At 39.1% G+C, this 11884-nt stretch overlaps 1 protein-coding gene across 2 annotated transcripts in view; it reads right to left on the bottom strand.

Annotated features, from left to right (window-relative positions):
• Positions 1 to 779: 779 nt before the first annotated feature.
• The window catches only part of LOC115581672 (breakpoint cluster region protein), a 34632-nt gene continuing 23527 nt past the window's right edge, over positions 780 to 11884 (bottom strand). Inside the window, exons 11-23 of one of the 2 annotated variants that reach the window (XM_030416958.1) lie at positions 11643 to 11762; positions 11335 to 11410; positions 10124 to 10228; positions 9960 to 10034; positions 9377 to 9474; positions 9131 to 9262; positions 5015 to 5074; positions 4175 to 4284; positions 3690 to 3829; positions 3360 to 3494; positions 3157 to 3262; positions 2340 to 2499; positions 2153 to 2242 (exon numbers count right to left, since the gene is read on the bottom strand). In XM_030416958.1, the coding sequence (XP_030272818.1) occupies positions 2153 to 2242; positions 2340 to 2499; positions 3157 to 3262; positions 3360 to 3494; positions 3690 to 3829; positions 4175 to 4284; positions 5015 to 5074; positions 9131 to 9262; positions 9377 to 9474; positions 9960 to 10034; positions 10124 to 10228; positions 11335 to 11410; positions 11643 to 11762 (1407 nt within the window). Of the gene's footprint in view, positions 2243 to 2339; positions 2500 to 3156; positions 3263 to 3359; positions 3495 to 3689; positions 3830 to 4174; positions 4285 to 5014; positions 5075 to 5696; positions 6801 to 9130; positions 9263 to 9376; positions 9475 to 9959; positions 10035 to 10123; positions 10229 to 11334; positions 11411 to 11642; positions 11763 to 11884 lie in introns of those variants that run through there. The other variant, XM_030416959.1, reaches the window with a different exon arrangement.

The raw sequence follows: 11884 nt of genomic DNA, 5'->3' as shown, positions 1-11884 counted from the left end.
TCTTGTGGTTGCTTGCTTACCTTTAAAGGGCCACTGTGTTGTTCTGGAGAAGAAATTTAAAGTCAGCTTTTTAATATTTACAATATTTATGAGGGAATAATTAAGAGTAGAACAATCACAGGCCCTGGCTGATATTCAGCATTTTCCGATTATCGGTATCTGTAATTTTTCCGTGGGATTACTCTGATGCAGCATCCTCTCATACAGTGTCACGCTCAAAGCACTATCTGATTGGTAACATGTCACAATTAACAGCCCATAAACACTGAATAATCTGAATCTGCAAAGTAATGAGTAATTTAATCAAATACATGTAGTGCAGTCTGAGTAAAATAGAAAAAAATACTCAAGTAACGTACCTCAAAGTTGGACTTAAGAGCAGTATTCGAGTAAACTGTACTCAAAATCCACTCGAAATGTTGACACAAAGATTTTCATTTTTACTGCAACTGAATATAAATCCCAAATATTCAGTCTCCTTGATTTCTAATAATTGGTATTGGCCCTCATCTCATATCAATATCATTTTATATTGTTAAATAATAATAGTTATTTTCTCAACATCAGGTCCAAGGTATTTTCATTGTGTTGTTGTTCTGCACTGTAGTACAATGACAATAGAGTATATGGAATCTCTTGAATCTTATATCCGAGGGATCAGGGAGTTACTACCTGGTAGAACAAACTCAGCATGCTGAACATGGAAGTAGGAGTTCTGAAAGAGATTAAACCTTCAGTCTGAGTCGGTTTTGTCTCATAAGAAATGACACATTGCAAGATTAATATTACCAAGTTTTATTTACATAAATCATACATACAAGACCTACAAGTCATTGCTCGTCCTAAGAACCACTAAGAGTTATTGCTTAATAATTTACAAAGATCACAAGTCTTTAGGGTTATAGTTTGTGCTAACAAGTGTTTGAATACTTGAAGTGATTTGGAAAAAGAATATTAATGCAAGCACAATGCGGTGTACTTTCACATGGCTTTGAAAGGTAGGTAGGCTAGGTATGTATGTTGATGATACACTTGTTAATAAACCAGGAGATTTGGATATGAGTGACTGTGCTTCAAGGGCCCTATTTGGAAACATTTAATGTTTTGGATCATATCTGGGTGTTCTTTACACGTTTACTACAGTGAAGAAAAGCAGGGAGTAACACATAAACAGCATCTTTAACTGAGTGAGACAAATCAGACGGAAGCTAAAAAACACTGTGGACTCAAAACATATGAGATATGGACAAAAGACAACTGTGAAATTAAAATGATACACAAAACGGTATACATTCCATGGGTGGAAGATTCAGGCCTCGCCTTTTCCTGGAATAACTTGCCTTTCACTTCTCTGTACCACCTCCAAAAAACAAAACCACTCACATTGACACGAAAGCTGGCTCGGACACCACCAGAGAAGCCATATAGCTTGGGTAACAAAACACTTGAAACGGTTTGGTCAACATGCCTGCATGTTGCTGTGTGTCAACTACAGTTTTAAGTCTCGTACTTATATATTCTGTACAAAATTAAGAGTGTATGCGTGTGTGTGTGTAAACATTAGGGTAACTGAAATGTTTATTGGTCATCAGCAGGGAAACATTGGCACAGGTGAGCTTTCAACCAAGTCAAACATTTCCAGGGAAAAAAAAAACATGTAAAGACACAAAAAAAAAACATATGGCCATTCATCCAACCATCCATCCATCCATCATCCATTCACAGAAACACATCTTATAAAACGCAACTACAGCAGAAACACCCCTCTGTGAATATAGAGTTAATGTGCACAGTGACAGAACGGGGCAGTGGGAAATATAACAAATTACAGTAAATAATGCTTTTTGTCATTTAAATTAAATTAAAAAGGAATGATATATTCTGTCCATATATCATAAGGGTCTTTTTCTGACACAGCAGGTAAGCTTGGAAGTAAACAGAACACACATGCTTGTCACATCTTCAGAAGAAGCTTTGGTCATGGTGGCTGTTCTCTCCTTCACGTGTTGATGGTTCCACCTGGTGGCTACATGAAGCATCCTCTGAGTAAACCAGCCAGCCATGGCAGCGCAGCAGCATTCACCACGTCAAGCAGCTAACATTCTGCCTCTGAACAGAACATTTATGAACATGTAGGCGCATGATGTTCCTGTTATACTTCAGTAGAGAAGAGAAGGCTTTGACGTTTGCTGTCAGGTGTTGGAATGCTTTCCAGCTGAAGGAAGTAGAGAAGGACTTGCACCTATGGACACACAGAGAAGGTGATCAGATCCACACAAGTAGTCCGAAAGTCTCATCTTAATAAGTATCACTTATTAATATCCTGACACAAGTATTACCTGAGCCATGACCTCGAGAGACCAGCTGTCGTTCATGGAGATTGGCTGCGAGCTGTTTGAGATTTTGCTGTCTTTTTCAGACGGCCGAAGCAAAGTGGGGCCAAAAACTGTGGCCAGATTGTGCAAAGACATCTTGTTGACGCTCTCGTTTTCAGTTATCCTGTAAGAACGGGGCCAAAGATAACATTCAACCTACAGATTATCACTAATCAACAGCAGAACAGTACATCTTTCTTAAACTTTATAGAAAACTTCTCCTCAATCTGAAACAACTAAAGGAAATCTGTTACTGTGGATGTCAGCTCACAGCCTTTAAAATAGCCTGTTAGACTTCAGCTGAACAGCGACCCCCGCAGCTACAAGTGACAATTACAGGTCTTATGTGAAAACTTTTGATCTATAAAAGGAAGAATGTATTATTTCATACTATATAAGTTAAGTTGTCCTGCTTTCATGTATCTGTGCTTTGTAAGATTTTAAAATAGCACTTTTACAACCACCAATTACCACTGGTGAGCAGTTTAAAGGCTTAAAATAATACATCTGTAGGGGTCATAAATACATGACTGATGACCTTTATTGTAACTTCAATGTAAGGATGGATGAGGCCAAGTTAAAGAAAAAAAGTTGATGAAAATTTAGCCTTGATTAAAAATAATATATATTCCCATGGTAAGGCATAATGATGAGATATCTATTTCATAATTTTGACTTTTTAATAGCAGGGGCTTTCACAAGTCTCTCTCCCTCTTTCTCTCTCCCTTATTATTTTTATTTAGCGACCCGTACAAAGTTAAGATCATTAAAGGTGTTTTACCTTTTAAGGTGGTCAAGCAGGAAGAGGAAGGTCACCAGATTGGGCTCCGGTAGAGACAGCAACAGGTTGAGCATGCAGCTCTCCTTGGCCACGCTGTCAGAGAGAGCTGCAAATCAAAAGTACACGTGAATGTGCAACTCACAACTCATTTGTACAATCCTGAACATTGCAAATGATGTGGCAGTAAAGAAGTGGTGACTGACCGATGCCTCCAGCAAAGTTTGGGTACAGCTCATCAGTGAAAAGGGGCTCCGGCAGCTCGCGGAAATACAGCTTTAGTGTTCCAGCGATGGCATTAACGTCCATCTCCCTCATCATGACAGACACGTCCTTGTTGTCTGCGGGGCGGAAAAGACAAAAGTCACTAACTAATACAAGTTGCACAATGACCTTAAAAAACACTTGTGAGCAGAGTATCAGTCTATCCTTCAGAGCTCTGTCTTTAGGTTTGTTCACATGTAATGTATCTCTTCTTTCACAGCTCTGTTTGTCAAATATTTTCAAGAAGAAAATCAAATTCTGACTGAACTCACTTGAATCAAAGGCAGCCTTCAGCGCCTGGATGTCAGTCGCGACACCAGACACTCTGTAGATTCCCACCTCATCCATCCCTCGGCGCTCAATCTCCTCCACACACTGTCGCACAATAAGGGGAACCTTGGAGCGCTCTCGCCTGGTGAGGACACACAGAACCAAGTCTTAAAGGGGCTCCTTACAAATCAACATATCATACACTCAGCCATGGCTTGTCCTTTTTCATAATACCACTCTAGCCACAGCTAGCATTTGGGATCACTAACTGAATGGCTAAATGAGCTAACAAGTTCACAGCAGTTACAATAAGCAGCAGTTGGGGCTTCATTTGGGGATTTGCTGTTATGATTAATCAAAAGATTGATGCTACAACTGAAAAAAAATTAGCAAAGACATACTGACTCAGTATAAAAAAATATATAAAAATAAAATAAAAAAATAAATATTACTTGGCATGACACACACAAAACCATCATCAACTCACTTAGTAACTACATTGATCTTCACTCCAAAGACACCGGACTGCTTCCGTGAAGGCATTCGCTTCAGGCTGAACTCTCTGCTGGTGAACTTCATCGAAAGCTTCACCTCAATCTGAAACAAGCAAATACAAACATCTATTTTATACATGTCAACTAAGCTAGCATGTGTAATTTAAACGTAGATTATACTGGTCATATTAAAAACCTTGCCTGCTTTAAAACCATTTTTCAGTATTGTTAAACCCTCATTATATACTTCAAAACATGCTGAGCACAAAAAACACTATACCTAGATACCTATACCTAGATTAGAACTCTTAACTGATGTAACAAGAACACACAGCAGTTGACTGTAGTCCAAATCTGAATTCATGGATCTGGATCCAGAACAAGCTGTGACATCACCCTGTTCCTGTTTTCAAAACAGAACACTGTTTGAAGCTAGAAGAGTTTTTTTATTTAGTTTGTTTAGGCATAAAAACAATCAGTCCTATTAATTAAAATGTCTTCCCCAAAACGACATAGTGCTCCTTTTGATATTTTTTAGTCTCCATGTTAACCTTGTCCAGTTTTCATGAGTTTAGATATAGTGATTTTTGATTTAGGGCCCTAATGTGGTCTGAATACAGAAAAAGTAGCAAAATTGCAAATAATTACACATCTGAAAGTGTGATTTAAGCAGCTGTACAGCTTTTTCATATGGTCTCTAATACTTTAATAACAATGCCGAGAAAATGGAGACTCTGCTGCCTCACCTCAGAGTTGGAGGCAGTTAACCAGAGGCCAACTTCACTGTTGCTGTTAATTTTGTCTCTTTTTACTGAGATGGTGAAAACACTTACCCCATTCATGCCGATGACTGTTCGCTGCCAGTCTTTATTCTGCAACGTCTGAGCATCCAGCTGAAAAACAAAAATAAAAGGCAAAGTTGTATTTCATGTGTTACTTTTAATTAAATCATATTACAACCAGGAATTATTTTCTATCTTTATCAGTGTGAACTGAATACTAAATGTGAGCAGTGTAATAATTTTGTGAATTGCAGTGAGAGCTATGTTCACTTTCTGTATTGATAGACATAAAGTCCATATGGACAGGTAGCGTCAACTCATGTCACTAATCCTGTTTTTATCATCTGACTAATACCAGGCTGCCAGGCTTTATTTACAGCGATCAGGCATGAGTAACGTGGTAACATCATGTACTCGCTGCTAAGCGCTGTGCCTGTCCAACATGGCAGACGGTATGTCACTCAAGAAACCATCAAATCTCATTCACATAATCCGGGATGTTTCAGGGAAAAGACATTTACTTTTATACGATTCAAAGAAGGAATCACAGTTGGTGCAAAAACCTCAAAAGAAGTATTGTCACATTCTAACATTTAACATAAAAAAGACAATAAAAAACAATTATGGAAAAAAAAAAAATGAAACGAGGTATCCTTAATTTCAGGTTTCCAAGGCTTCCTTTACAACAACACCCCATGTGGGTTCGTCCACAGCTCACTGTCCTTATCTTTACCTTTGGTCTGAGCAGACTGCTGCGGACTCTGTCCCACAGACGGGCCCCTGTGCTTGGGGTTTTCCTTGGAGCTGCGTCTCCCTCTTCCTCTAGACCGCTGCTGGCCTGATCCAAACTCTCCTCCTCATTAAGATTGCTCTCACTCATTTTTTCTGGCATGAGCCTCTGTCAACTCTAAAATGTTGCTTTTACTGTCTGATGGCAAACAAAGAAATCAGCGCTCTTCCACGGATAACTCTATTTTTAAACCGCGACACAAACAAGAGCAGCAGGTCCTTCTTCGCTTAAGTCACTGATCACATCGCCTTGATAAATCCCCTCAGTGATGCAGCCCAGCAATATCTTTACAAAACTTCCTGTGCCATCTTCATGTCTCGGCATTGTCAGACTCCAAATCGTTTCTTTCCAGTGGGAAGTCAGAAAAGGAACAAAGCCAGGCAGCCTGCCGACCACACTCGCCTCTGTGTTGTTCTACTTCCCAGATGGATTTGGGGGATTAACTCCTGAGAATCCCCTCCTACCCTCATTACCAACGTGCTCACGCCTGCCGCTGTGAGCAGTGCTGGCTGCTAATCTAGCATCTCAGGTAGCCTAAATAGGGTCCTCTAGGGCCAATCACTGATTAGTGCCAGTGACCTTTAACACCAGGCAGGTCTTCCATGTATCTGAAATCATATTAAGTAGACAAATCCATGATATAACCCTTCTATGAACTGTTAAGTCCCCCAGAGGCTCCTCTTTCTATAAAAAGCTATGTTTTGTTTCCCCACAGAGCAGGTAAAGTCCTGCCTCAGTGAACACAATCAAATTCTCATGGTTGTGACATAGTACTACAGCTTATTTAGTGTTAGTTTTAAAGATGCATTGTGTAGCTTTGGGGAACATTTTTAATCAGAAGAGAAAGATCTTCATTGACTTTTTTTTTTAACGTCTAAACAAAATAAATAAACAAACTCTCTTTGTTTTCATGACTGAATAAACTGACTTAACAAGCTGACCTAAAAGAACGACACAGTTTCATACTGTTTTACCTTTTTTATATTTGGCAGAATAAATAATTGAGTTTGTATTATTACCTTATTAAAATTGTAAATGTTAAAATTCTGAGTTTGAATTTATTTTCTAAACTTCATAGTGGCCTTTTTAAAGGGTCAAACTGGAGTTTTTTAAAAATGAATTAAAGGATTTTCCATCTTTCAGGTCACTTTGTATCTTAAAAATGTCGCCTTGGGCCAAAATTTACAAATAAATAAGACAAAGAAATATTTTATACTTGGCAATATTTACTTGAAAAAGTAATCAACCTAATATAATATTTATATTTTTCATTCTACTTTTTATTCTCTAATTTCCCTTTTTTAAATCATTTTATATCTATATATATGTGTTTATATTTCACCCTATTATATATATATATATACATGGTATAAATTATTTATTTCATGTTCCTTTTGCAGTTGTCAGCACCTCTAGTCCTTTTCTTTTTTTAAATTACACTAATTATTAAAATCAATAAATAAAACACTTATTCAATAATAACTGTCAAGCATAGAAAATCTCCTGTGAACATCAGTCACTCCTGCAAAGCCTTGACCAAACTTGTGGGGTTGGCAAGGAGGAGGGCCATCAAGTTAATCATCAATGCCACAAAGAAAGCCACCAGATAACTTTGGCAGTCGAGGGAGGTCCTGTGGTCAACTGCTGCTGGGATGCAGGCCGTGGGATCGATCATCTGGCTGGATTGGCCGAGTGAGAGTGTCCGATGTTGAGGGACCCAAAACACTTGATGGTTACATCAGTGATGATGCATGCCAGCACATCCACAGGATGTATTGTTAAAACAATTAAGTGTCATATTTTCAGTCCTTACAAATAGAAATGTTGTCAAGTTACCATTGTTGTAAAAAATCAACTAAACCGAAAGATAAACATGAAAGTGATTTGAATACCTGACAGGTTTCCTATCTCCACTCTACATGGCATGAATCTGACTGAAGATGCCAGCTCCTTTCCTCTAAGACGGGACAGTGTTTTGATCCACCTGTCCAGCAGGGAAATCCCCTCACTGGTCGATCAAAGAGCTCTCTGTCTCTCTCACTCTGTCATCCTCGGGAGCAGTGCCAATGGCTACATTTGGTCAACTGAAAGTCTAATCCGCCTTCTGTCACAACACACATCAGGGGTCAAGCAAAAGTGACCCACTGGGAACCTCACCGCTCACTACTCTTTCAACAGCGAAGGGCCCCACAGGGCAGGATTAGCCAAAGAAGTTCCTGAGGTCAGATGTGCAAATAAGTCACCGCTGTGGAGTTACAGGAATCAATAGAGGGAGCAAGTTCACTCCACATAGGCAAGGATTGTTTTTCCTGTACATGTCAGTGAACTGTATAGATTTAAAGTCTGAAAATATTGATTTGTAGTTCCTTTTTCTACTTTGGTGCCATAATGGATACAGTATTATGTATTTGCTGGAGTCTGTACGAAGCTTTTCTTTGGTAGGCCAGGATATCCCTTCAGCACTACAGTACTTCTACATTACAATGCTGCTTTGTCACACTAATTGTTTTTAAATACAAATCTGTAGCCAGAATTCCCCTTGGTGTATAAACTGGCTGATAAGTAATAAGAAATGCCAAAGATACAGTATGTTTGAGGTCCTTTAGGAACAGCATTAGCTGGGCATAGTATATAACTGTTTATTCTTTAACTTTAAATTACCCACTCAGTACATATAGCTTCTCGATAATATTTTTTTAATAACCTACTTTAAATAATACTTACCAAAATGTTTGTTTATTCTCTGCATTTATGTTAAAATGTTATATTGATATAGTAATTTTTCAATAGGTAAAGGAGATCTATTATGTTTTTTCGATTTTTCCCTTTCCTTCAGTGTGTTGTTTATGGTCTTGTGCATGTAAAACATCTCGGAAGATAAGGTCTGCACCAACAGACGCTCCTCTCCCACAGAAAATACTGCTCCAGAATTGCTTGTCACTAATCCTGCCTTTAATCCTGTGACATTGTGACATCATACTACATCACCATGTGACACGTGTAAGAATCGATTTAGCACAGCTGCTCTGTTGTTCTTAGCAGTGATGGCTGCCAGCTGACCAATCAGAGCCAACTGGGTATTCAAGAGGGGTGTGGCTTAAAGAAACAGGAGCTAAAACAGAGCGTTTCACCAGAAAATATGAGAAAATGGATTTGTTTGTTGAGCAATAAAGCATGTAAACTTATTCCAGTAGTACCCAAAATAAAATTATGAACCTGCAAAATAAGTATAATATGACTCCTTTTAACATTGATATTGGCATTTCAGCAACACCATAAACCTGTACCCTTGTCCTTACAGGTATTTTCATACGACACAGGTAATTCTCAGCCAAGACATCTGACCCAGACCCAGACCTGCCATAATTGGTCCGTACCTTTATTTGTCCTTTGGCCATGATCTTGTCTGTGATCTCCCCTTCCTCTTTGCTCTGCCTGGTTTTGTTGCAGCACTTCTCATAGCAGAGCAGCCTCAGAGTCTGAGAGCCCTCCAGTTCGATCTCAAACTCCTTGCACGGAAACAGAGCAAAAGGCACGTTACTGTGGGTTTCAACCTAGTATACCACAAGGTACCACAGAGGGTCTCACTCATTCACTGTCTCCATTCTGATGTGCACTCTCACCTCATTCCAGTTGGGCTCTGTAGAGTCTCTGTACACACGTGTTTTGGCTTTGTTGACAAAGTAGCCGAAGGAATCCACCTCCAGAGAGCAGTAAAGGTCTAGTGGGCAAAGGGAAAGTTTGGTTTTATTCTGAAATGAAACTAAAGATCTAACTAACATCAATCAGCTGGTTGAGACATGTCTGCGTGATGCACTCGACGAAGCCTCTTCAGCTGCGACTGCATGCTTTCAATGCCAGAACTCTTTCTCTGGTGTCATCATAGTTCTAATGTTACCAAGCAAATTAAGAAATAGCAACAAGAGAAGTGGACTATTGCCTGACGACCTTTGGTTAAGGTTTGAGCAGGCAGTGATTTGAGACAAAGACATATTTGAAGCCGCTTGTACACAGTGTTCCTAGCTAATCCCACTTGTTCCCCTGCAGCTGCCCTTCCAGCTGACAGCCACAGCAGAGAGAGGGTGGAGGGGGGGAGTGCAGCAGATGAGTCTGGACAGACACAGGGGATGATGTGACACCACGTGCAACCTTTAGAATAATCGGTGAGATGATTTCTAGTCAGAAACAAGAGGATAAGCCACTTACTTAAGCTCTGTTTCAGCCCTGATGCAGAGTGGACGATGACATTTAGGAACCCGTACAAACCAGAAGATTCATCATCTGTGGAGGACAGCGCTCAGATTATGCATGTTAAGATTAAATACAAAGCTGTAACTATATTTAAAATCCTAAAAAGGACAATAACTTACCTTCTTTATTCATGGTCATTGGAATCGTGTGTACAGTCTGAAGTTTCACACATGAGTTAGTGAGCATCTGCAGCTCCAGAGAGGTCAGAGAGAAACTTTTAAAACCTGAAGGACACACAAATTATACAATTAGCATTATAATCTATTTAAAATGATGTGGCTTCCAAAGTTCTAATGTCTGTTTTCTACAGTGCCAACTACACCACTCCAAATGGTTAGGAATTAAAGGGGAACTATGTAGTTTGGAGACAAAATTCAAACTTGGAATTTTTATGTTTACATTATTAATGAGAATAAATTAATATTTTCCATAACTGAATAAACAAGCTGTTCTCAGAAGAAAATAAAGTCCCCAGGACTCTATTCTAAGCCAGAAAGGTGGCAGGGTCCATTTTTTTAAGCATTTTTTTGGCCTTTTGGCTTTATTGATAGGACAGCTGAAGAGTTGGACAGGAAACAGGATGAGAGAGAGGGGGAGCGACACGCAGCAAAGGGACCAGGGCCGGGAGTCGAACCCAGGTCTCCTGCAGCGAGGACAAAGCCTCTGTACATGGGACGCCCGCTCTACCCACTGAGCTAAACACACCCCTCCATCAGATATTTAAAAAAAAAGAGCTAAGAGAGTTTGTTTAGTCATTAAAAAAAATCAAAGCAGATCTTTCTTTTCTGATTAAAATGTCTTCTCCAAACCTACATAGTGCACCTTTTAAAGCAAAGTTTTACATCTTCCAAAACTGGAGAGGTGATTTAAGGTGTTAGATCAAGAATGATACCATCTTGCCACTCAAGCACTTTACCTACGTCATAAAGCTAAACACAATAAAAGAGCAGTATAGTGTTTTTTAAACACATATTACAGGTCTGCTGATTTAATGTTAAAAAAGTGGTGATAATAAAAAGTAACATATTTGAAGACTTTATAAACTAGAATCCACATCTTCTCCAACACCAATTTACTATAAGAAATGCATTATTATTTAAAAATGGTATAGACAATAAATAATGAAAAAAAACAAATTAACTCAATTAAAATCAACAGGTCAAGAGGTTTTCAAAGCAATCAGTGCACAAAAACATGTACTTCAACTCTTAACTTGTCTGTTGAAGGTAATATGGGAGGACGATATTGACATCGGGGGACAACATGATGATAAAATGATCAAAAATGGGTTGTTGTTCTGTTCATGTTATGCCAATGAAAGAAAACTCACACTTCTTCTGCTGCTCACGGATAATCTCCCTCCACTCTGCACGCTCATAGTCCGAAGAGATGAGGAATGTGAAACCCTGAAGGAAATGAAGGGTTGACAAACTGTGTTATTGCACTTTCATGCTGTAACAGCAGAGGGCAGCAGACACCAAATAAAGAAGTTAATTGCTGGTACCAGATATTCCACATGATACTTTGCATGAACATTTTAAATAAGAAATCAAAGAACCATAGTTCATCAATCAAAGCAAAATGAACGTCTAACATGCTTGATGATGTTTAATCCCTTCTTGGAGACCCCCGACTCACCTTTCCGTTTCTGTTGGCCACCCTGAATGCCATGTTGGGTGACATGAGAAGCAGCAGAGACTCTTGCTCTGATAGCTTCTTTCTCAGTCGCTCAATCACTTTGGATCCTTTGGTGGTTCTCTGCAGATTAAACAGTAACAGGGTTTATGTGACGCAGCACACAATGTCTGAACATTTGTTCTATTCACATGTGCTAATCTTTAAGTTCCTCATTTTATTTTTGTTTGTCTTCAGACAAAGCT

Source organism: Sparus aurata, chromosome 5 (assembly GCF_900880675.1).
Source record: "Sparus aurata chromosome 5, fSpaAur1.1, whole genome shotgun sequence".
Taxonomy (NCBI): domain Eukaryota; kingdom Metazoa; phylum Chordata; class Actinopteri; order Spariformes; family Sparidae; genus Sparus; species Sparus aurata.
Note: the sequence above shows the minus strand (reverse complement) of the source record. Positions and strands in the feature narration are given on the sequence as shown.